The sequence below is a fragment of the Hypanus sabinus genome, chromosome 5 (genome assembly GCF_030144855.1).
Source record: "Hypanus sabinus isolate sHypSab1 chromosome 5, sHypSab1.hap1, whole genome shotgun sequence".
NCBI lineage: Eukaryota > Metazoa > Chordata > Chondrichthyes > Myliobatiformes > Dasyatidae > Hypanus > Hypanus sabinus.
In genome coordinates this window covers 43,619,966-43,646,803 of record NC_082710.1, presented here as the reverse complement: position 1 = coordinate 43,646,803, position 26,838 = coordinate 43,619,966, and the positions used below count along the sequence as shown (strand labels likewise).

General features: G+C 38.7%; 1 protein-coding gene across 8 annotated transcripts in view; it reads right to left on the bottom strand.

Moving 5' to 3' along the window:
- aopep (aminopeptidase O (putative)) overlaps positions 1–25,769 on the bottom strand; it is a 213,228-nt gene extending 187,459 nt beyond the window's left edge. For all 8 annotated transcript variants that reach the window (XM_059969857.1, XM_059969858.1, XM_059969861.1 and 5 more), the window contains exons 1-5: positions 25,671–25,769; positions 22,805–23,751; positions 18,851–19,014; positions 4,936–5,095; positions 3,279–3,527 (exon numbers count right to left, since the gene is read on the bottom strand). In XM_059969857.1, the coding sequence (XP_059825840.1) occupies positions 3,279–3,527; positions 4,936–5,095; positions 18,851–19,014; positions 22,805–23,622 (1,391 nt within the window). In that variant the 5' untranslated portion in view covers positions 23,623–23,751; positions 25,671–25,769. The remainder of the gene's footprint in view (positions 1–3,278; positions 3,528–4,935; positions 5,096–18,850; positions 19,015–22,804; positions 23,752–25,670) is intronic.
- Positions 25,770–26,838: the final 1,069 nt, after the last annotated feature.

Below are 26,838 nucleotides of genomic sequence, written 5' to 3'. Positions count from 1 at the left end.
CAGTTAATGTGGATTGGAAATGACATCTCCTCCTCGCTGATAATCAATACTGGCGCACCTCAAGGGTATGTGCTTAGCCCACTGCTCTGCTCTCTTTATACCCACAACTGTGTGACTAGGCACATGCCATCTGTAAATTTGCTGATGACACAGGAGCAAGATAGATCAGCTGGTTGAGTGGTGTCACAACAACAACCTTGTATGCAACATCAGTAAGACCAAGGAATTGATTGTGGATTTCAGGAAGGGGAAGTCAAGGAAGCACACACCAGCCTTCATCAAGGGATTATCAGAGGAAATGGTGAGTAATTTCAAGGTCCTGGGTGTCATCCTCTGTGGAACTATCCTGGGCTCAACATATTGATGTCATGACAAAGAAGACATGACAACAGCTACATTTCATTAAGAGTTTGCGGAGATTTGATCTGTCGTCAAAGAGTCGCAAATTTCTACAGATGTACTGTGGAGAGCATTTGAACTGGCTGCATCGCCACCTGGTATGAAGGGGCCTCTGCACAGAATTGTAAAAAGCTGCAGAAAGTTGTAAACGCAGCCAGCTCCATTATTGGGCACAAGCCTCCCCAGCATCAAGGGCAACTTCAAAAGACAACGCCTCAAAATGGTGGCATACATCATCAAGGACCCCCACCATCCAGGACATATCTTCTTCTCATTGCTACCATCAAGGAGGTGGTACAGGAGCCTAAAGGTACACAATCAAAGATACAGGAACAGCTTCTTCCCCTCCGCCATCAGATTACTGAATGGATAATGAACTCATGAACACTATTTTTTCTCTCTTTTTGCACTACTTATTTATTCACTTTTATATAAATTCTTCCTATTGTAATTTATAGCTTTTTTATTATCATGTATTGCAATGTACTACTGCCGCAGAACAACAAATTTCATGATATATCCCAGTGATATTAAACCTAATTCTGAATATTAGACTGTTCCATGGGAGACGGTGTCTCTAGTTTCTAGGTTAAATACATTAATTGCATGTGAGCCAAGTCAACCTTCCTGTATTGGGAATAATATTTAAACATCAGAAAATGCAGTAAGATCTGAATAGAGCCGAACCATTAAGTGAATCTCAAGGGTCAGCCAAGAAAACATATTTAAATTCTAGTACAGATATTGACCAATAAACATTTAACTCAGCACCAGCAGCTAAACTCCACGGTAAAACTAAATCCTACTACAACAGAAGAATATTGTTGCTGTAGTCAAAGCAAAGGGAAAAGGGACTTCCCTATAGTGTACTGCACCTACATACTGACCTCAGCCACATAAATAAAACTGGGTACTCTCGGCCTTCTACAGCCTTCAGAAATACTTTTTATAACTTCAGCAATAATTACCCCAAGTCGAGACATGCATTTTGACCATATTGCTGCAGTCCTGGGACAGAGCGAGAGTATAATTCTAAAACTGACCTATTACTCCAGGACAACAAAATAGTAACCAAAAAGAAAACAAAGACTGGGAAAATATATACAAATAGTTTCACAAACAGGAGGAAATCTTCAGATGCTGGAAATCCAAGCCACACACACAAAATGTTGGAGGAACTCAGCAAGCCAGGAAGCATCTATGGAAAAGAGTGCAGTCACTGTTTCGAGCCGAGACCAGAAAGTAAGAGAGAAGGAGTCAGAAGGTGGGGAAGGGTGAGGAAGAAGTACAAGGTGGCAAGTGATAGGTAAAACCGTGAGGGGGAGGAGGTGAAGTGAAGAGTTGGGAAGTTGATTGGTGAAAGGGATAAAGGGTTAGAGAAGGGGGAATCTGATAGGAGAGAATCTGACAGAAGACCATGGAAGAAAAGGAAGGGGAGGAGCATAAAAGATGATGGACAGATAAGAAGTGACATATACAAATAGTTAGCACAGTAATTGGACAGGTTTTCAAGAACTGAACTGCTTTCCAGTCATCCTAAGGTACTTCTCAGCCACTCCTACTTTGTGTAGGAGCTCCATTAAAAGGCATTCAGATTGATAAACCTGGGCAATCCACTGCTTAACAGTCAGAAAATGTATTCTGGGAATTTCATGTAGTATTCTTGTGTAGACCACAGGATAACTGAATGAGTTGAAAATTTGATCTTTAATCCACTGGATGGAAGATTTGAGAACAGCACCCTAATTATCTTATCTTCCCATTTAAGTTATCTCCAATTTCCTGTTAACCAAAGGCAGGTTTTCATTGTAGACCAGATCAATAAACACTTGAAACAGTAATTGATATCTGGTGACAGAATGAAACTCTGAAATAAAAGCAAATGCAAAATTACTGGCATTTAAAAAGAGGAAAAGAGAGAAGATGGTGGTGTTGTTCTCTGAAAGAGCCTTAATCATTCTTTGTCAATGGTCAGATATAACTGACCAGCTTTGGAAATGTGATGTGCAAGTTAATCAGTAAATTTTTGAAAATCAAAATGCTCATATAAAAGATCTGCTGTGACTAATGATAAAGGCTATCATTTTTTTTACACAAAAAGCTCTTCCAGTTTACAGCATTCTTTTACCACTTTTCATTAAACATCCACATTAAGCACTAATAGATCAATTATAATTAGATTAAAAAATAGCCATTAAGTAAGTAGCTTATTGGAATGATTGCAACACATTTTTAATATCATACAAAAACAGTTTATTTCTGTCTTCTCCCTCCTCCCATTGGACAGAAAATACAGAAGCCTGAAAGTTTCAAGGACAGCTTCTATCCTGCTGTTATAAAACTACCGATTGGTCCCTTTGTATGATAAGGTGGATTCTTGACCTCACAATCTACCTCATTATGGCCTTGAACATAATTGTATACCTGCATTACATTTTCTCTATAACTATGACTTTAATCTGCATTCTGTTATTGTTTTACCTGTGTACTGCCTCAATGCACTGATGTGATGAAAATATTGTTATGAATGGCATGCGGAACAAAGCTTTTAATCGTACCATGATACATATGAGAACAATAAACCAATTTACTTCAAGTCATTACTGGAACTCATCAACTTTCATTGAACACGCTCAGAGATACTCTCATGATTGAACTGAAAGCAAGTATGACAAACCTTGTAGAATTCTTTATCCAATGATTTCTGTAATATCGAAAGTGCTTTATGAATTTTAAAATAAAAAACAATTAATTATGAGCTGAAATTTGCCGGAGATGGCAGTCAGTATAAATAATTTAAATTCAATTTTTAAGACAAAAATAAAAAAAAACAGCAGAGAGACTTAACAGCAATTAGGTTATGGCAGAACTAAACTTACCTAGCCATTCCCAGACTAGAAAAGCCAGCAGGAACAACCAATACATCGACCCTGCAGAAAGGATGAGTGCCCAGAATACGACAAGCCGCAGAAAGGCACGGAGCTAACAGAGGAAGCAGAAACTCCTGGCTTCGTAAATTCAGACAATCTGGAGCAAAGACTCGGTGAGGAATACAATCCTGGACTTGGGCAAGAGGATTTTGGAAACGACATGGATAGGCTGGATGATCACAGGTTGCCTTGGAAACACTAGAAGTAAAAAAGGATGCAAGATGACATAATATATAAAAAGAAATAATACTAAACAATATTTTTAAATTATTCAGAAGCTGAATAATAGCACTGAAAATCAGTTGTAGGGCAGTCAAATTACTCACAAAGGAAATCAACAAGGTGAGGTATGGGGTTTTAAAGTCAGCTCCAGATTAAACATGACACAAAAGGTCTATACCGACCACTGAAGCCTGAGTATACTTTGATGGAGGAGACCGAAAGGAGTGGCAGGATGCAGACTTCATGATGAAGCCTGAGACAATTGCCTTGAATTCCCAAATATGCAGTGGAGAAAATTCTTCTGTTGGAGAGGCAGTTGAGCTGCTAATCATGAAGACCACAGGTGTGGACAAGCAAATGGAGAAACACTGCACGCCTCTGGGCAACGTCACCCAGGACCAATATACAAAATGAAAAGAAAATGGAAACACATTATGAAAATTTGTGTTCAATTAAGTGGAATTGCAGTGACATAGGGGTTGGCTGCTGTACCCATAAATTTTGTATTAAAACCATCTGGGCAAGTGGAGAGTTTAAACTAAATCAATTTGGAATAAAAAGTGAGCAGTAGTAATGGTGTTCACAAATTTACTGGACTGGTGTAAAAACTTAACTTTCTGAATTGTGTCTTTCAGGGAAGGATATCTTCCATTCTTACCCTGGTCCTTACATGACACTAGTCCCATGTACATGGTTGATTCTCAGCTGCCTTCAGAAATGGCTATCAAACCAGTCAATTCAAGGTGCAAATAGGGATGGATAATAAACGCTGGCCTTGCCAACTATGCCCACAACCGAAGGACAAGAAAATCTATATGAATCACAGAAAGTTGTGGTGAAAATGCATGGTTATGTTAGAAACACGTAAGGGCAACATTATGGAGGTAGACAACAAAGGAGAGCATGAAACAGGGGAGCATGTTTTACTGTGTTAATCACTTGAGATGTAACAACAATCACTATAAACAAAATTTCAATCTGTAACTGAATTTTGGGTAGACCAGAATTCACAATCAAAGGATTCAAATAAAGAGTTGTGAGAGTGGATAACTCAGAATTTTGAGTTACCATGTTCAGGGACCTAAGAAGTATGAGAAAAGTATTGAGAAGGAATGAAGAACAGCAACAGAAGTGAAGATCAGGGCACTTTTTCTTTCAAATTCATACCTCGCCCTAACTAATCAATTTTGAAGTTTTAATTTTTTTAGTCAAAAAGGTGTAAACTACTGCCACACACAGTTATATTATAACACTTTTACTCCTTTCCCTAACAATGTAACAAAATATCCATGTTGATATCTAAGCAATATATGAAGGAAGTATCCCATATTTTCCATTAAAGAGACTTGAGTGTAATTTAATTGTAGGAAACTAAAATACAAACCTGGGGTTTTTATTTATAAAGTTTGAAGATGAGGATAATGAACTTTGCAAGTGGGATTCAAAGATGTGTTCATGTTTCACTTCAAGCCAGAATCCAACAGCGAGAGTAAAAGTAGATGCTGGCATTGGCATGGTCACATAATAGAACCATTTTGAGAAAGCTACAACGAAAGAAATGCAGCTTCAGAGTTTGATAATGTCCAAAAATGTTGCAATTTTATTTTACTATTTCACTAAAAATTGCCAAAAAATATACTGTATTGAACCAACAGATATTACACTCAATCATTTCTGTAACAATTTAACTCCAGCTTTTCTTCTAAGACCAAAAATAATCTTACAATAAAGACACAGCTAGAAATACAGAAACATAAAGCTAGAATAAGGTTCAAAGTACAAAGTAAAATTTATTATCAAAGTACTTATAAGACACCATATACAACCCTAAGATTCATTTTCCTGTGGGCATACTCAGCAAATCTATAGAATAGTAACTGTAATAGGATCAATGAAAGATCAACCAGAGTGCAGAAGACAACAAACTGTGCAAATGCAAATATAAATAAATAACTAAAAATAATGTGTACATGAGATAATGAGATAAAGAGTCCTTAAAGTGAGATCATTGGTTGTAGGAACATTTCAATGATGGGGCAAGCGATAGGTGAGATGTAGTAACTGTTCTTGAACCTGGTGGTGCGAGTCCTGAGGCTCTCATACCTTCTACCTGACGGCAGTAGTGAGAAGAGAGCGTGACCTGGGTGGTGAGGATCTTTGATGATGGATGCTGGTTTCCTATGATAGTGTTTCATGTAGATGTGGTCAGTGGTTGGGTGGGCTTTACCAGTGATGTATTGGGCCGAATCCACTACCTTTTAAGAATATCCCACGTGCTTGATATTTTGTTATTGTTGGATTAGTGCTTGTCTCTATATGTAACCCTTGCAGATTTTGCAATACAAGTTGAGTACCCATGATCCATAAATCCAAAAACTGAAAACCTCCAGAATTCCAGACATTTCTGAGAAGAGCCCTCACAGTTGTAATGAATAGGAGTTAATGAAAAATAGAAATACACTGCATAGAGCAAAAAATGAAGATCCCATTCATGCACTGAAAGAGTGGATTTGTCAGCATCAGGGAGAACATATGCCACTTAACAATATGTTGATCATGAAACAGCAAACATCTATCACAACAAACTGAAAATTGAAGGTAATTGTGAATATTCAGCAGGCTGATTGCAGAAATTTAACAAAAGGCACGATTTTAAATTTTTAAATATTTGTGGTGATAAAGCATCTGCTGATCATAAAACAGCAGATAAATTAATTAACAACACACACAAAATGCTGGTGGAACGCAGCAGGCCAGGCAGCATCTATAAGGAGAAGCACTGTCGACGTTTTGGGCCGAGACCCTTCATCTGGACTGATGAAGAGTCTCGGCCCAAAACTTTGACACTGCTTCTCCCTATAGATGCTGCCTGGCCTGCTGCGTTCCACCAGCACTTTGTGTGTGTTGTTTGAATTTCCAGCATCTGCAGATTTCCTCGTGCCAGATAAATTAATTGATGAGTTTGCCATGATTGTCACTGATAAAAATCTAACACCAGAACAAACCTACAATGCTGAATGTTTTTATACCTTATATACAACCTTACTCAAGTAAATTACAAATCGGAATCAGGTTTAACATCACTGGCATATGTCGTAAAATGTGTTAGTTTTGTGGCAGCAGTACAATGCAATACATGATAAATATAGAAAAAAAGGAACTGAATTACATTAAGTATATATATATATATATATATATATAAAACATGTATTATATATATATATGTATGTTATAATATAATATGTATAATATGTGTTACATAGTTATTTTACAATAAGTAGTCCAAAAACAGCAATAAATGAAAAAGTAGTGAGGTAGTGTTTATGGGTTCAATGTCCATTTAGGAATCAGATGGCAGAGAGGGATAAGACATTCCTGAATCACTGAGTGTGTGTCTTCAGGCTTCTGTACCTCCTTCCGTACTGTAGCTATGAGCAGAGGGCATATCCTGAGTGGTAGGAGTTCTTGATGATGGTCCTTCCTGAGGCACTGCTCCTTGAAGATTTCTTGGACACTACAAAGGCTAGTACCCTGATGGAGCTGACTAACTTTACAACTTTCAGCAACTTACTTCGATCCTGTGCAGTAGCGTCCCCATACCAGATGGTGATACAGCCAGTCAGAATACTCTCCACAGTACATCTGTACAAGTTTTTGAGTATTTTAGTTGACAAAGCAAATCTCCTCAAACTCCTAATGAAAAATAGCCACTGTCTAGTCCTCTTTATAGCTGCATCAATATGTTCCAACCAGGTTAAGTCGTCAGATATTGACACCCAGAAACTTGAGATTGCTCAATCTCTCTGCTTCTGATACCTCTATGAGGATTGGTTTGCGTTCCCTCATCTTACTCTTTCTGAAATTCACAATCAGCTCTTTGGTCTTGCTGACGTTGAGTGCTAGGTTGTTGCACTGACACCACTCAACCAGCTGGTATATCTTGCTCCTGTACACCCTCTCACCACCTTCTGAGATTCTGTCAACAATGGTTGTATCATCAGCAAGTTTATAAATGGCACTTGAGCTATGCACAGTCATGAGTATAGAAAGGAGAGCAGTGGGCTAAGCATACATCTCACTGATTGTCAGAGAGATGGAGATGTCATATCCAATCCAAGATTGTGGTCTTCCGGTTAGGAAGCTGATGATCCAATTGTAAAGTAATGTACAGAGGCCCAGGTTCTGTAGCCTTTCGATCAGGACTGTAGGAATGATGGTGTTAAACGCTGAGCTATAGTCAATAAATAGCATCCTGACATGGGTATTTGTATTGTCCAGGTGATCTAAGGCTTCAAGGAGAGCCATTGAGATCAATGGTGATAGGCAACTTCCAGAGGGTCAAGGTCCTTACTGAGGCAGGAGTTGATTCTAGCTATACCAACCTCTCAAAGCATTTCATGACTGTAGATGTGAGTGCTACTGGATGATAGTCATTAAGGTAGCTTACACTGCTCTTCCTGGTCCCTGGTATAATTGTTGCCCTTTTGAAGCAGGTGGGAACTTTCAACTGTAGTAATAAAAGATTAAGAATGTCTTTGAATACCCCGCCGGTTGGTTGGCACAAGTTTTCAGAGCATTACCATCAGGGCCTGCTGCCTTGCAAGAGCTCACCCTCCTGAAATACAGCCTGACGTTGGCCTCCAACACAGAGATCACAGGGCCACAGCATGCCGCAGGGATGCCATAGTTTTATTCTGCACCTCAAAGTGAGCATAGATGACATTGAGCTTATCTGGAAGTGAGGCATCACTGTCATTCATGATGTTGGGTTTTGCCTCGTAGGAAGTAATGGCCGATAAGCCCTGCCAGAGTTGGCATGCATCCGACGTCGCTTCTAACCTCTCTCAGGATTGATTCTTAGCTCTTCAAATAGCTCTCCGCAAGTCATACCTGGTTTTCTTGGTTTTCAAGTCACTAGACTTATATGCTCTAGTCGTCAGCAGACTACGAACCTCCTGGTTCATCCACAGATTTTGGTTTGGAAACGTACAGTAAGCTTTTATTGGCACACACTCATCCACACAGGTTTCAATCAAGTCAGTGATAACTGTGTCATACTCATCCAGGTTCAAAGATGCAGTGTACTGTAACCTTCTAATCAAAACAAGACATTGTAGGTGGAGACTGAAAGCCTGCCATTGTTTGTGGTGTTGTTCAAAAACTGAATCGGGTATTCTCTCCTGATGCTGTTGTGCTGCTTTTGTTACCCTGCACACGTTATATTTTCAACATATTAACGATATGTAAGATTTTCTCTATTTAGTACATATGTGTGATGAACAAGTATAAGACAAAGATGCTTACTGGTAGTAAGTAAATTCAGTCAGAAATAATTATGATTGCAAGCTATCTCAGTATATATTCCAAAATCCAAAACACTTTCAGCCCCAAGCATAAGGGGAACTTAACCTGTATTTTATACTTTGATGATCTGCACAGATAAAATTCTTCACACGCCACTCCTTCAATTTATATTATGTATTTCAATCAACATTATAACATCAAGGAATGATTACTGCAACACACACAAAGTGCTGGAGGATCTCAGCAGGCCAGGCAGCTTCTATGGAAAAGAGTACAGTTGATGCTTCAGGCCGAGACCCTTGAACAAGACTGGAGAAATAAAGATGAGGAGTCAAAGTGAGAAGGTGGGGGTAGGAGAGAAGGAATCACTGGTGATGAGTGAAACTGGGAGGTGGGCAGTGAAGTAAAGAGCTGGGAAGTTGATTGGTGAAAGAGATACAGGGCTGGAGAAGAGGGAATCTAATAGGAGAGGGCAGAAGACCATGGAGGAAAGAAAACGGGGAGGAGCAACAAGGAGAGGAGATGGGCAGGCAATGAGATAAGATGAGAGAGAATACCCAGACAGAATATAAGGTGCTGCTTCTCCAACCTGAGCATGGTCTCATCGTGACAGTAGAGGAGGTCATAGACTGACTATTCCTCATTTTTATTCCAATGCTTAATTATTTAATTATAAGCCAAGGACCTTATTTATTAACTAATTAATTTCCTTTTCCTTGACTTCCCTGGCTTCCAGGCCCTTCTCCACAGTAAAAACAGACGTGAAATATTCATTTAGGCTCTCAACCATCATCTATGGCTCCGCACATAAACAATCATATTGATCCTTAAGGAGCCTTATTCTGCTCCTAGTAACCCTTTTGCTTTTATGCACTTATAGAATCTCACAGGATTCTCATTTAGCTTATCTGCCAAAGCTACCTTATTTACTCTCCTGATTTGACTTTTGTGCATTCCTACTTCCTTTAAGTAATTCCCTTGATTCCAGCTGTTTATACCTGACATATGCTTACTTTTTCCTGACCAGAACCTCAACATGCCTCATCAAACAGGGTTTCCTGATCCTTTAGCCTTTGCAACAGGAAAGTGTTGACCCTGTCTCACTTTTAAAATCCTTCTACCACTTGATCCCCACTAACATTTCAGATACTTGACATACGCTCTTAATAATAAGTTGCCAGAGGTGTACAAAAATAAAATGGGACAGATATACCAGAAATCTGAAGTATAAATTATGCTGGGAATATGCAGGAGATTAGACATCATCTGTGGAAAGAATTAGTGTTTTTATTTACAAAATTAACTTGTTTTCCTTTCCTCACATACAGTCTGATCTGCTGATTACTTCCTTTATTTCTATCCTTATTGCTTCAGACATTAAATTGTCCAAACCAAAATTCTAATCTCCTGATGGGTTTAAGCAATTTTAATGGTATATTAAGGGCAGAGAATACACAGTAGTTTGTGGTACAAAAACATCACCCTGAAGAGAACTGTTCCCTGTTATAGTCTCAACAGGTGGAATGACTTTTTTTAATAGAAAGGTAAACAAGAAGCACTTGACATAAATAGGAAGCACTCATTTGATACGCTGCAATGCCAACATGCTCGTTTATAATCCAGTCAGGGAAATGCAAAACACACTGGTATTTCTGAAGCTGTAATCAACAATCTCCAACAGGATGAGATATTTCTAGATAAAACTAATGAAGTGGTAGAACTCCAGAATTACATTCCACAAACAGCAGTTGATACTGGGGCATCTGTAAATATTAAATCAAAGTTGGATAGATATTTGTTAACCAAAAGGATTGACATCTACAGGAGCAGGCCAAAATATGAGGTCACAAGTCAATTATGACTTCGGCGACTGATGGACAAACAATGTGTTAATCAGCTGACTTGAATTCCTATGTTCTTCTTTCTGCATATCACTAAAAGTAAAATTATTGTTCCTCTGGAACCTACCTCCACACAGATCCTCACACGGTCAGTAAACTTAATCGAAATATCCCATTATTTCCTGTTTCATGATGAGCAGTTTCGGCACTGTCAGGAAGACTCCTCAAAGAGTTTGTGATCCAGATGGTTTTACTGAGCAACATACTTTTGCCATGAGCCAACCATTCCTCCATTGTAAACTACCTATACTATTGCAGTACCAGGTTACAGTCAGCCAAAGCTGCCAACAGTCTCTATGTGATTATTGTCACAATGTTCTTTGTAAACAACACAATCTGCTCCTTGTTGCTCTTCTTTATATATCACATGGCATTCACGTTTTCAGCTCATGGAAAGTTTCAACTACTTGATCAACTTTCTTCATGCCAGAAATGGCATAATGATTACAACAGAAAAATTCCCTAAGAAATTGTCAAAGCAGCACAGCGCAGCCCACAAAGGAAAGCCATAATATGAATATCACAGGTATTTGTAGAACATGGTGAAGGTCGAGAAAATGACGCGACAAGATACTAAATAAAAAGTACCCAGATAATACAAGGCAGCCCATTGCAGCAAATTGGTACAACTTTTAGTAAAAGTACATCTAACATTATCTCACAGTCACTGCAAGAGTACCTTCACATTTGAGAATGGGTTCTAATTAGTTTTTCTTGCTGCTGGATGGGATATTATGATACATTATGAAACTACATCAAAACTTCTCAAGAAGCTCAACTCCTTCTGCTAAAGCTTTCAATGCCACAGGTTTTCTAATTAATACAGGTTTCCAATCAGAAAACATCTGCCATTCTCGAAGCAGCTAAGCTGAGGCTGTAGCAACAACGCACAACATGCTGGAGGAACTCAGCAGGTCGGGCAGCATCTGTGGAAATGAACAGTCAACATTTCAGGCCAAGACCCGAGATGCTTCTAAACACCTCAGCCTGCTGAACCATCACCTAAACTACCCTACAAATCTTGGTACAGTATATTTCAAACTGATCAAATATCACAGTGCTTTTGACCTATGGGTGGCAAGAAATTACACATCAGAACCAGCCTCACACAGTTTGTAAGCTAAAATGCTGTAGCATTAACAGCTACTTGACTTTTGTACCTACAAGAGAAAAAAGCTCAAATTCAATTAGTTAGTTTGATTTGTTACTGCGGAAGAATAAAAGGGCACTAAAATAAGATGAGAAAAATTGATTTTGATCTTTCCAGTAAATTTGGATCAATATTATTCACACGCCATTTCCTAGCAGAGGGCATTTAATGAATCTCAACATCACATAAACCAAAAACTTAAATGCACTTAAATCATTCCTTATTACCATTAATGCAGTTTTTTCATTTTGAGAATCATTACTTTGCCTAATGTAATCTGAAGAATTTTTTCAAGTAGTGTCAAAGAGCCCAAACCTAATTCATGGTCTTCATAAACCAATTTATTTCTTCTGCTTTCCATGCAATATAAATGAAAGAAATTTCGAGAACCAGTGAACAATTATTCTGCAACAGTGATTCATACAAATATCACTGCCGAGGGTCAATTTGTAAAAAAAAGAGCTGGCAAACATGATAAAGAACTAGGTTTCCATCATTACAGCAGTAAAAGAACTGGAATAAAATTCTTATTTGAACCATTGACTATAGAATCTTTCAATCACCTAATTGGAAACAAACATGAAAACAAGATTAAGAGATGGGGGGGTGTGGGTGAGTGGTCAAGAGAGAGAAAAAGAGAGTGAACTTAAGGATATTGAATGAAACACAAAGAAAGTTAACTTTACAATCTGTGTAACTATTCAGGTTCTTGTTTTCAGAGTGAAATACTTTATGCAGTAAACTACAGGCATCAATCAGTCAAATTACATACAAACATCATGATAATACTGAAATAAAAGAACTGCTGCCAGTTTTAAAAAAACAAAAGCAAATCCAATCAAGTACTCATGGAAACAATTTATTTTGCAGCGGTGAGGCAATGCTCCAAAATCAAGGGAGCTTCCTTATCGTGTGTGATACTAGTGCACAATCTCTGCAAACGGAAGGAGACTATCATCAGCATAACACAAAATAATGAACAAACCACTTCTGTTGCAATTATGATAGTTTGATGTCTATCAACAGTTTAAACTGAAAAGTTCCAGTTCGGCCTTATTATAATTATTACAAGCCCATAATTCTCAAAATTGTCTCATTCATGAATCAGAAATGTTAGACTTGCATGCCTAGTTTTCATTAAATATTGTTTGAAGGGAACAACAATGGTCTCCTTAATAAAACACAAGTCTGGGAGTTAATTCCTATTATTAGAAGCATGAATGATTAGCCATGTAGTAAGACTGCCACTTAATTAAAGGGCCGATAAATCATCAAAACGCTTTGATTGAATTCAACTGTTCTTTTGGGTGTCAGCCAAACCTGAGAATTACAGTCCCCCACTCACCATACATCTGTGTTCAGCACAAATGTATAAATACATCACAATTTCACACATAAAACCCAGATGCTTCACGTCCCTAAGCAGTAAACAAAAGTAGCATGGATTGACTTGCAGGAAAACTTATTTTCTCCATAGATACCATCTCACCTCATCCAATTTACCCTGTAAAAGTGTTTCCTTACACTATTGCAGAACAACAATAAATTCCAAGCCACTAATACACATTGTAGAGATAAGGTGAAGAATTTGTTTTTGAGGTTGTGGCAAGCGGACAGTTCTAAGCAGTTTACAACAGAGCCTAGGCTTGAATTAAATTTGCTCCTGAACCCAACATGACAAATTTAAAATTCTGTTAAATCCCAATATCCTCATTCTGATACCAAACTTCATCTTGATCAATATAACCTGCTTCCATCCCCTAACTTCAGCCTCTTCAGCATTTACCTTCCCAATTCTATATGAGCATTCTATTTGCAAGTTGCAGGTAAATTTAAATGGAAATCCAACAGAATTTGTTCTGCATTGATAAGGCATGTGAGTAAAGATGCTGTCTTGAGATGAGATTTTAAACTGTGGTCTGACCTGATCGTTAAATGTGTGATGGATATTCACTGTCCAAGTTCAGCTTTTTAACACAGCAGCTGACTTTTCCAGGGGTCAAAGCGATGTTTTTGAGTAAGTTAAACTTCCAACTAATATTCCTTGCTCACCTCCTTGTCATAAAGAAGAACCAGTCTTCGGTTCTTAAGGTACATTGGAAGCAATAATCAGTCTGAAGTCTAAGGAACAACTTCGCAAACAAACAGCATTGTCTCAGTCATTGTGAAGATGTTAGAGTCAATTGTTAAAGATGAGGTGATGGAGTACTTGGTGACACAGGACAAGATAGGTCAAAGTCAGCATTGTTTCCTTCAGGGAAAATTCTGCCTGACAAACCTGTTGTAATTCTTTGAGGAGATCACAAGTAGGATAGATAAAGGGGATGAAGTGGATGACTTTCAGAAGGCGTTTGACAAGGTGCCACACATGAGGCTGCTTACCAGGTTAAGAGCCCATGGTATTACAGGAAAGTTACTAACATTGGCTGATTGGTAGGAGGCAGCAAGTGGGAATAAAAGGATCCTTTTCTGTTTGGCTGCCTGTGACTAGTGGTGTTCTGCAGTGGTCGGTGTTGGGACCACTCCTTCTTAAGCTGTATATAAATAATTTAGATGATGGAATAGATGGCTTTGTTTCCAAGTTTACAGATGATACAAAAATTGGTGGAGGGGCAGGTAGTGATGAGGAAACAGGTAGGATGCAGAAGGACTTAGATTAGGAGAATGGGCAAGAAAGTGACAAATGAAATACAATGTTGGAAAATGCATGGTCATGCACGTCGGTAGTAGAAATAAATGTGTGGGATATCCCTGGGCATGGCAAACAGAGTCAAATATTTGTGAGCATCATGATGCCATAAGATTTGGCAAAATTATCAGAATGCAATTATCAGTCTATATATAAAAAACTGAAGGAAGATATAACAAGATGGAACCTAATTCCTTTTTTTAGTCTCAGTTCAAGGATTGAATTAAAATGAATACACTGCCCAGACTATTATATCTCTTTCAGACCCCACCAATAGAGATCAATCAAGATCAATTCAATGAATGGAACAAAATGTTATCAAGATATATATGGCAAGGTAAAAGGCCTAGAGTTTGTCTCAAAACTTTGCAATTAGCCAAGGAAAAGGGGGGGATGGGGCCTACCTTCTATTAGACATTATTATTTTGCAGCACAGTTGAGAGCTGTAATACGTTGGTGCAACCTATCATACATTGAGAAGGGGATACTTCCCATCCCTATACAGGCAATTTTGGCTGATAATAACCTACAAAGCTACATAAATACTATTGATAACCCATTGGTGAAATTTAAAATATGGAAAACTATTATAAAAGAATATAAACAAGAGGGAGATATTGCAATTCTTAAATAGTGTGCATATGACTCGGATTTTATGCCAAATAAACTGAGTGCTAGATTTAAGGACTGGATAGCGAAAGGAATAACAGCTATTTGCAATATAATGGAAGAAGGAACACTATTCAGTTTTGAAATGCTTAAAGAGAAACATTAGAAAAACAAGACTTTAATTGGTATTTACAGATGTGACAATATGTTAATCACGGTTAAAAATGTAACCAAGTATATGTTTGATAGAGCTATTTAGAAAAGCATATAATTCAGATAACATTAGTAGAATCATTTCAAGCGTGTATAAAGGTTTGTCAAATCTTAGAACACATTTGACTTCATACATTAAAACAAAATGGGAGAAGGAAGATGGGAGAAGGAAGCTGGGATAATTGTATTTGAGGAAGAATAAACAATAATATGGAGTTATCAATGGAAGTGTACCAGTTCACAGAAATGGAGGGGGTTCGGATGGAAAAACTTGATATTTTATTACACCCTTTCAGAAATTCCACTATGATAGTAACCTCCCTGTTTGCTGGAAAAATTGTGGAAATCAAAATTCAAACCATTCTGGGAATTTTCTGGGAATACCCCGTCATCAAAGACTATCGGAGTGGGATGCATAATGCCCTACAAGACATCTTCAAATGTGAAATACCCTTAGACAGTAAGACCATATATTTTGGATAAATACCTCAAGAATGGTTGAAAAGAGATAAATATTTAATGAATATACTGCTAGTGGCTGGTAAAAAGACTTTTACCAAGAGATGGTTATCACAGGAGAGCCCAACCTTAAATGCATGGATGGAAATTACAATGGACATTTACAAAATGGAGAAGATAACAGCATCTGTTAATCATAAGTTGGAACAATTTGACTCATACTAGAAAAAATAGTTTAACTACATAGCACCTCATAGACCTGATTTTATTCTCACAAATCAATGAATATGTTGTAAAAAAAAATCACTCCCTACTTGTACATAGTTTTCTCCTTCCGCTTGTTCTTTTTTTCCTCTCTTTTCTATAAGTGTTTATCTCAGATAAATATTATGTTGAGATTTGTGGCATATATGACTATATATTTGTACAATATATGAAATACATCTTTGTACAATATATGAAATACATCTTATGGAAATGACACTTTCACATGAATTAATTTGACTTCTTCCAGACCTTTACTCTTATTATTCTTGTTCTGGTATGGAGTTCCGGAGTTTTTTGACACTATCATATACTTATAAACTATTATTACTGCCCATGTTAGTTTAGGTTTAGTTTTTTTTATTATTTCTTTAAATATACATTTTTTCTTATATTTTACATTTTTTTCTTTTTCTTTTGATGATTATTTTTACTCTTTTCATGTATAATCAATATAGATTAGATTGATATTGTACGATCCTTTTTCGCTGATAGTTAATAAGATATTGTTATCTTGTTATCAACTCAATTTTAAATCTATTGTATTCATAACATATGTAATATAATATTATGTTATGTTTTTTTAAAAAAATAATAAAAAGATTGAAAAAGAAAGAAAGGAAATGATTGTTTGATGATGAACATCAATAAAAAATAAATTATAAAAAAAGAAATAAATGTGCGGACTATTTTCTAAATGGAGAGAAAATCCAGGAATCTGAGACACAGAGGGACTTGTGAGTCCTTGTGCAGAACACCCTGAAGGTTAACTTGCAGGTTGAGACAGTGGTGAAGAAGGCAAATGCCATGTTAGCATTCATTTCAAGAGGTCTCGAATACAAGAGGAAGGATGTGATGCTGAGGCTTTATAAAGCACTGGTGAGGCCTCATCTTGAGCATTGTGAACAGTTTTGGGCTCCTCATCTTAGAAAAGACGTGCTGGGATTGGAAAGGGTCCAGAGGAGGTTCACAAGGATGATTCCAGGCATGAAAGGGTTATCATACAAGGAACGTTTGATGGCTGTGGGTCTGTACTCACTGGAATTCAGAAGGATGAGGGAGGATCTCATTGAAACCTTTTGAAGAAGAAAGGCTAAGGCAGAGTAGATGTGGTAAGGATGTTTCCCATGGTGGGAGAGTCTAGGACAAGAGGGCACAGCCTCAGGATAGAAGGGCGCCCTTCCAAAACAGAGATGCAGAGAAATTTCTTTAGCTGAAGGGTGGTGAATTTGTGGAATGCACCCGTGGAGGCCTGGTCGTTGGGTGTATTCAAGGCAGAGATTGATAAGGTTCTTGATTGGACGTGGCATCAAAGGTTATGGGGAGAAGGCTGGGAACTGCGGTTGAGGAGGGGATAGAAAAAAGGATCAGCCATGATTAAATGGCAGAGCAGACTCGATGGGCCAGATGGCCTAGTTTTGCTCCCATGTCTTATGGTCTTATACAGCATGGGCTGCTGGCCCACGGCACAGGGCTAGCTGCTCAAGCGACGCGGTGTAAAATAATGGGATTATTTTAATTGGACCTGTATCAAACCAGACAAAGATGACTGAGTTATTTAGTTCAAGGAAGCTTGCAAAGCAAGCTGATACTATCAATTAGCACATCAAATAGTTGATCAATCAATGGTGTACAATCAACATTTGTGTACTCAGAGAGTCAGCCTTCACATCATTAATTCTGTGTGTCTGGGATCTTTGTTCCCAGAAGCTTTTAGATCATCTATGAAAATTCCCTAGCTATCTGAAAAATACCACATGTGCAAAGTCACCAAGTAGCAAAACATGGTATAAATGTTACAGAGCAGTCAGGCGTATTAGGAATAATCAAGGAATGGCAAAAAGAATGACAGAAACAGAGATGACTAGAATCCATTCCCCTGCCTTTGATTCTGCAACAAATGTCTTATTCATCTGCAACTCATTGGTATTTCTTTTTAGCTTATAGGAATTCTACATGTGTTTTGGAAATCCTTTGTGTTTTAGAAATCATTTGTAATTTGGAAGTCTTCTACAAGATAGAAATCCTCTGTGAGTTTTAGATGTGTTTTAAGAATTTTATCTGAATTTAAATGGGTATCACTTAAAATAAATTAACTGTATTTAAATTACTTCATTAGCTGGAAACATCTCCTTGGTTGGAAGGGGCGAGCCACTGCTCACATAGTGGGTATTGACAGTTGAACTCACTGCGGAGGATAAACAGGGAAGTCATCTAACCTTTGAAGAGTATAAGCTCCTTTTTGTGAGCGTACCCATAGTGATCTACATTGAATTGGGCTTAAGACTGTCATTTGAATTCACAGCTTCACAGACAGCAAACCCAAAACAATCACAAAAGATCCACAGAATCCATCCTGAAGAGGAGCAGAGGAGTTGCCCTCTACCAGTTCTTTTAAAGTGGATTACTGGTCATTGTCAAATTGCCGTATTACCAAGCTAGCTGTGCACAAATCGGCTGCTACATTTCCTGCACCACAGCAGTGAATGCACTTCAAAGGTACTTTTTATTTAAAACATCCCAAGAATGCAAATGGTGCCACATAAACACAAACCTTGCTTCTTCTTTCTGGTCCAGTTTATTTTAATACTGCCAATTTATTAATTCAGTTGTTTTCATTTTACTCACTATAATCTTACTTCTGCACCTATTTATATCATTTGATCCATGAAATAAAGGAATGCAACATCCTTCCCAATGCCCTTTTTACCTCCAGCCTGGTGGGGTTCAGCACAATTTTCACCACTCATTAGAACCACAGTGTCGGTAGGGGCCAAAATCGAGGCTTGCCAGGTTGCCATAGCTACCGGAGGCTCCTGACATGGAAACAGTGCTCTGTTGTTTATAGGAGATCCTGCTGTGTATACACAGGGTCTGAAAAATAACAAAAATAAATTATTACAACACACACAAAAAGTCCACTACTTTCAAATCTCTTAGTATCTTTCCCTTCAGTCAATCCTGACGAAGGGTCTCGGCCCGAAACGTCGACAGTGCTTCTCCTTATAAATGCTGCCTGGCCTGCTGTGTTCCACCAGCATTTTGGGTGTGTTGTTTGAATTTCCAGCATCTGCAGATTTCCTTGTGTTTGCAAAATAAATTATTACTCCTTATGATTTTTATGCAAGAAGTTGTGCTATGTCACTTATTTGATCTGCTTAATAGAAACCTTTTAGATCTTCAGCCAAAAGCGGGTCCTTTGGTCCATGCCAAACACACACTTATACTAATCATACACTGGAAGATGATTGGGGGGAAACAACAAACAATTTTTCAGTTGCATCTATGGTTCAGGGGGGGGGGAAGGGGCACCAGGAAATGTCGACACTTCAGTTCGAAAACCTGCATGAGGACTCATGGGGTAATTGATGAAGCAAGAGAGTAGAAAAGGAGAAAGAAGGAAGGTACAGAATGGAGAAAAATTGAAGGAAAAGGCCGGCCAGTTAGAATAGAAGGCTGTGGGAATTTGAGGACACCTGTTAACACCTGCTTTCAATCCCATGTAGAAGGCTAAATATCTTTCCTTGTTCTATTCACAAGGAAGAGCAGAGCCCCAAATAATGTTTGTGATGAGTAGATAAGAACGCTGAAAAGCTGGACAATGTGTCAGCCACAGAATCGGTGTGCAGATGGGTAGCCGGCAGCATGGACCACAGCTGGGTTGACTGGACCCACCCAGCTGATTGGAGAAAGGGTACTGTAAGCTGTAAGGCACCATATAAAGCATCTACATGGAAGCTTACAGAGTGGGTGGGGGCAATGGTTGAAAGGCAACTTTGTGGATAAGCTGGCTTTAAATTAACAGTCATAGTGAATAGTGCAGGAATGGAAATAAAATTCTATTTAAGGGGTAAAGGTACTGTAGTACCGGGGAAATAACGATCAGATTTACAGTGCAAGTAAATGCCCTATGAAACCACCCCTCTACAAGCATGACTAAGGTTAGTACGGACCAGGAATTAAATCTCCGAGGCCCCGAGCTTGGCTAAGGTGCAATGCTCTTGATGTGAATCAGAAGGCCTTGGCTTCTGACCTCATTTCAGCAATTGGACACTTAAAATACTATGTGCAGGACACAGTGACTGCTACATTATTGAAAGAACCTTCCAGACAAGATGGTATATAGTAAGTCCTACCCAATTCTTTACACATTCATAAAGGGCCAGGCAGAACGCAATCCAGGCTCATATTCTCATTCACCACAATGAACAGTTCTCTTCCACTTCATTCCTTGCCTGCGGCTGCATTCATCATTTTCAGCCCCACTGTTTCGACTAAGCATGGAGCTCAACTCCCTTGACCATCTTCAAGCAGTAGATCCTAAGGCCCCAACTACTCATGGCCTTGTGATAGCTTGCCGCCATCAGAGGCCTGTGAACTATTCTTGTACGTCATTGATATTTAAACACATAAGAACAGGACAATTGACCTGTGATGGAAAAATTCCTTAAAAATAGCTTTAATACAAATTAAAATCCCAAAGGAAAATAAAGGAAAGGAAAACAAAGCTCTTACTTGAGTTAGAATCAAGATCAGTGACCTTGATTTAAATTAACTAACAAGTGGCTGAAGATGTGAAGAACCTGAAATCCAATTAATTTGACAAAATCACCTTTACAATGATAACTACGTCCATTAGTAACATCAAAACCAGGCTTAAACTAATATTTCAATGAGCAATCAGCACAAAGCAAAAATAAGCTAACACTGATGTATTTTAAGTTTAAAGAGATGCAGGTAACAATACTATCCTTAAATGTGCCAGTAAGTTCACAACATAAATAGAACTCTCACCATGAAGTGACCAGTGGCTATGGAAAGAAAAACTCACCTTCAACACCGATCTACTGCACTATTTCGAAAGATTCCAAGCCACGAGTTAAATTAGGATATTTGCAGCATTTATAATGAGTTAGCTGCACTATCTTCATCCTACTTTAATTCAAACTCTCATGATCCCTGGTCCCAAAGGAACAGAAAATAGACCAGTATGAGATACTAAATTAACCTGATTCTGTGCTAATGCAGTTCATTATGTAACTGAGCACACACTGCCAAACGACATCAATCTGTGTCGGGTTATCCTTCATGGTTCAAGCACCATATTTTCAGCTTTATTCAAAATGCATGATAAGCAAGTGAATTTGAGAGCAATAAACTATTCATACATGTTGCTAAATTATCCAATTAACACACCACATAGTAAAATACATAATCTTACTGTTGAGCCACTACAATAACATAATTATGCAATATTTGCCAATCAAACTCAATGATAAAATTATAATTGTTCAATGAAATCAATTTATTAAACATTATGTTGATTGGTGACAGAACTATAGATAGCCTTTCTTTTTTGAAATGGAAGTTATGAATACATACTTGCTTCCAGGTACTAGTGCCATATGGGGAAATGAGTCTCAAAACTCTCATTCTGGTTTGTAGTCAGCATACAGCCAGGGAATAAAACCGTCCCAGTTTGTGCTTAAACTGACAGCTTCATTCAGAGTGATCATAAAATGAATGGCATTGCTAAGCACAAAACACGATATATTGGCTTTTCAGGGGAGCAAAATTAAGTCTAGGACTAGGTCACGCTAGAGGAACATCCCACTGGCTCTAACCCAACTAACATTCGCTGCACAAATTGCGAAGTGTTTTACTTCCCAATCGCTGACATTCTTCACCTTTAAGTGCATAAAACAGACTAAAAGGCAAAATTATTGGGAAAGTGTGCAAATCAGGATCCCCCAGAGTATCAGCAAAATGAAGAGATGTTCTAGTTAATCACCATGCCAAGATTTTAAAGTGACCACCTCCAAGCTCTCATACATGAGCTTTGAACAAAGAACATGGTTGGAGTGGCTCAGCTCATCTGCCATGCCAACACGGGTGGCAGTGTCACTAATTTTAGTTGGAATTTGTGTCAGTATTACATATACTTGTGAAAAACTGTTATATAAAGCATCCTGTACTATCTGTCAAATCAGTTGAAAGGGATTAACCAAACTGTACTATTTAAAAAGTATCTTAATAAAAAGATGCTGAAAAAGTGTTGACATTTGAAAGTTTGTTAATATAAAAGCACTGTGCTGAGTGGAAAATAAATGTTTGCTTCATTCATATCTCATCTTCAGTTAACAACTTTGATAGAGCTTGATCAATTTCTCAAACGTCCAGTAACTGCACCCCCCACCGTTCTTCTCCTTCACCATTCCCCATTCCCTCTCTCACCTTCATCTCCTTACCTGCCCATCACCTCCCTCTGGTGCTCCTCCCCCTTCCCTTTCTTCCATTGCCTTCTGCCCTCTCCTGTCAGATTCCCCCTTCTGCAGCCCTTCATCTCTTTCACCATTCAACTTCCCAGCTCTTTACTTCACCCCCTCCCACTCTCCCGGTTTTACTTACCACCTCCTACCTCGTACTTCTTCCTCTCCTCTCACTACCTTCTTAATCTGACCTCATTTTTTTTTATCCAGCCCTGAAAAAGGGTCTCGGCCCGAAAAGTCCACTGTACTCTTCCCCAGAGATGCTGCCTAGCCTGCTGAGTTCCTCCAGCATTTTGTGTGTATGTTGCTTCATTGACAGTACCAATAGCTCCATATATCACAGATTATAATTAAACTACAAGTTTTAAAGAAGCGTGCATTCAAAAGTAACCAACCTGCCACTTTGGTCCTTAGTCCATTTAACCGAATCACCCTCTGGTTTCGTTTCATACCAGATCCTCAACACACGAGGAAAGTCTTGAGGGCTTTGTATTCCTGGTTTCCTGATTTTCATGCTCCATGTGTCGGTCTGAAACTGGAGTTCTCCACTGCCAGGCGCGTTACTGCACTGGATGTAATAGTTATGCTGCTCCCGCCAGCGCTCTGCTGATAAACCTAGAATTTCATCCACTATGCTATTCTGGGGATCATCCTGCGGTCCCTGAGATAAAGTGCCAAATTCTGGCTTGAGCACGTCCATTCCACTCAATCTGTCAGTACCTGCCGCAGCAGTAACATTCACTTCCTCCACCTTAGTCACCACAAGGTCGCAACAGTCCAGCACCAGCACAAAATCCTTCCCGTCATCGCAGAGCTCCCTTGCACCAGATCTCTCTCCAGCCCACTCATTGTTGCTATGGTTACAACTATTAACTCTGCCATCACGCTGGTTAGCTTGATTGCTCACCTGACCCTCACATGCATAAGTCAGACAGCATGAAGGTCCAGCTTGCTCAGTTTCAAATGGTCCTTGTAAGGAAAGCTGCTGACCTGCTCCCACACAGCTGGATGTTCTTTTGTGCACTTTGTTGGTCTCTAGGAAGAGGGCAATGGTACCGTTGATGACTTCTCTGTCAAAATTTACTGCCAGATCTAATACATAATGTCTGACGAGCATGCAGCCAGTATTGGCCATGAGAGGAAGGTCATCCTTGTTGGGGTCAAGAGCTGAATTTGTATTTTCATTCATAGTTTGTCCAGCAATAGCTAACATTCAAAATGTAAATTCCCATGGCATTCCAGTGCTATAAATATTCCCTGATTTTGGAAAAAAAAAATCAGATTTCTGCCATTTGTTCTTATATTTTACTGCTTCATAAGTATTTGCTGTTTTTCTTTAAACCTGCATACACAAACAAAAAGGGAAAATTACAAAATGTTTATCTAATACAAGACATTTCTGAAACTGTCCTTAATGTCACATAGAGGAATCTGTTCTCTGCTTTCTCCATAATCCAATATTTATACAGAACCCCAATGCATTTCATGAGCCTATTGACTAAATCCATGCCAACTTTGCATAATTCTTCCAAAACGTGTTTATTAGTCGGAACAGGAGTAAAGAAAGAATTATCGTGAGCATGTTATCGCATGACAATTTCTCCAGTTATTAATTTTACAGCCTCCTTTGGGGCTGGCATAAAACTTAGCTGTGGATGCAGAAATGGTTTGGTTTTGAGATAGATTCAGCCCACAAAAATAATCAGATTTATATTTTCCATTAGATTCAAACTTGGCACAACGTTTGTTCCATTTCAGCTTATCCATGAAATAAACAATTTATAATTGACTTCAAGACTTAATAACCAGAATCAGGTTTAATATCACCTGCACATGTCGCAAAATTTGTCGTCTTTGCGGCAGCAGTACAATGCAATACATAATAGAGAAAAACATTAATTACAGTAAGTATATATATAATAGTTAAATTAAATAAGTAGTGCAAAAATAAATATTTTAAAAAGTGTAGTGAGGTAGTGTTCATGGGTTCAGTGTCCATTCAGAAATCAGATGGCAGAGGGGAAGAAGTTGTTCCTAAATCGTTGAGTGTATGCCTTCAGGCTCCTCTACCTACTTCTGGATGGTAGCACTGAGAACAGGCAATGATCTGGGTGATAGGCTCCTGAATGATGGGTGCCACATTTTTGAGGCATTGCTCCTTGAAGATGTCCTGGATACTACGGAGGCTAGTACACGTGATGAAGCTAAGTTTACAATTCTGCAGCTTACCGGTACTTCCATCCTGTGCACATTGAAAACACAGCACAAATTCAGTCCTCAAGCCAGCTCTCCCATTCACTTCAACCACAGCTAATCCTGTCTCAATAACCAATTCCCATTCTCTTCAATATCCATTGGGATTTCCTCCTTTCTTAAATACCTTCAGTGAATTCACCTCCACTGCCTTCCAGCTTCAGTAATTCCACAGGATCTTTGCCCTCAACTGAAGAAATCTCTCATCTTTTTTCCTAAACGTCTAATCCCACTGGCCAACTGTTCATTTCCCTCTACAGATGTTGCCCAACCCTGAGCTCCTCCATCGTGCATGTACTGTTATAACATTTAAAATAGTTGAAAGAATACATTGCCTTTAAAATCTAATTATGCTTGTCATAAACTAATTTAAATACAAGACCAGGAAAAATTGTAATAAACATCATGTATAATAAACAACAGTTATATCTCGTGTCACTATGAAACAGCAGCTTCATTAACTGAAAAACGTAAAGCATATTATCCAATGTTTTGAATTTAAGAAAACAAGTTACAATTTTAAACATAAACGGAAACTGAAGAAGAAACATCGACCAATAGGCGGTTTTCAGCCAGTCATTACATAAACTGGTTATGGTCACAGCCTTTTGCTGAAAACAATACATTTGACTAAGACACAATTACTTTCAACCGTGATCTTAGTAACAAAGGCAGCGCCACAACGTGGCTTTCAGAGGTGTTGATCTCCAGAGCAGGAATATTTTTATTCTGGGTTTATCCTGAGGTGCACACCAACATTTCAGTAGTGTTTATTTCGCGGAATATACGGAGAATAATTAGAAATCTATTTAAATAAAACTGAAACTATCTTTTACAATACACTGTGAGACATGAGCGTTGCATTGTGTATAGTTTTGCATTTTATTTGCTGTTTTGAAGTTGTAAACAACCCGAATCAAAATCCTGCGCAGCAAAGTCCGGGGGAGCACAGAACGCCCTGCAAGCAGTACAAAGTGATCATTCGCTGGTGTCACTCCAGCCACTAACCTGAGCGACACCGCTTCTCTCTGCACTACCACCACCTCCCGCCCAGGGCCCCGCCACTCCATTCACTCAGCTCCACTTCCATCTCGGCGGCGTTGTGCGTCATCACCCGGCGCCCACAGGAGAACGGCGCATCGTCTCGTTACCGCCACCAGGGGGCGCTAGCAGCACGAGAAGGAGAACAGGGAGCCTGTGGGTCTTGGCGTTCTGTGCAGGGGTTGGGGAGTCATTGGTGAATAAGTATTCATTAAGGACCTCTACAACTTCAGGCACAAGTTCCCTTCTTTTATCTCTGATCAGTCTTACCCAAAGTCTAGTCATCCTGTTCTAGTCTTGTCTTGTCCAGACTGCACCAACCGCCGCCATTGGGCTTTGTAGAAAGACTTGGGGTTTTCCTTAATCCTATTCACAAAGGCCTTCACATGTCTTTTCTTAAGTTCCTCCTAGCTACCTTATAACTCTCAAGAACATCATTGCTTCCTAAACCTTAAGTATGTTTCTTTCTTCATCTTGACTTCATGTATAACTTCTCTTGTCAACCATGGTTCCTTCACCCAAAAATCCCTTTCACTGCATCAGGGAAACAAACTTATCCAGAATCTCTTGCTAGTTCTCCACAAACAACCTCCACAGTTCTGTTGTGCATTTCCCTGGGTACATATATTCCCAATTTATGCTCCCAAGTTCCTACCTAATAGAATCATAATTTGCCCTCCCCTAATCAAATACTTCTCCAAATCATCTCTGAATCAGAATCAGGTTTATTATCATTGGCATGTGATGTGAAATTTTTTAACTTAGCAGCAGCAGTTCAATGCAATACATAATCTAGCAGAGAGAGAAAAAATAATAAAATAAAACATAATAAATAAACAAATAAATCAATTACATATATTGAATAGATTTTTTTTAAATGTGCAAAAACAGAAATACTGTATATTACAAAAAGTGAGGTAGTGTCCAAAGCTTCTATGTCCATTTAGGAATAGGATGGCAGAGGGGAAGAAGCTGTTCCTGAATTGCTGAGTGTGTGCCTTCAGGCTTCTGTATCTCCTACCTGATGGTAACAATGAGAAAAGGGCAAGTCCTGGGTGCTGAAGGTCCTATCCCTCTCCAAGCCTTTGGTAAAGGTGAGTGAATTGTGGTTACTGTCTCTGAAATGCTTATCCAC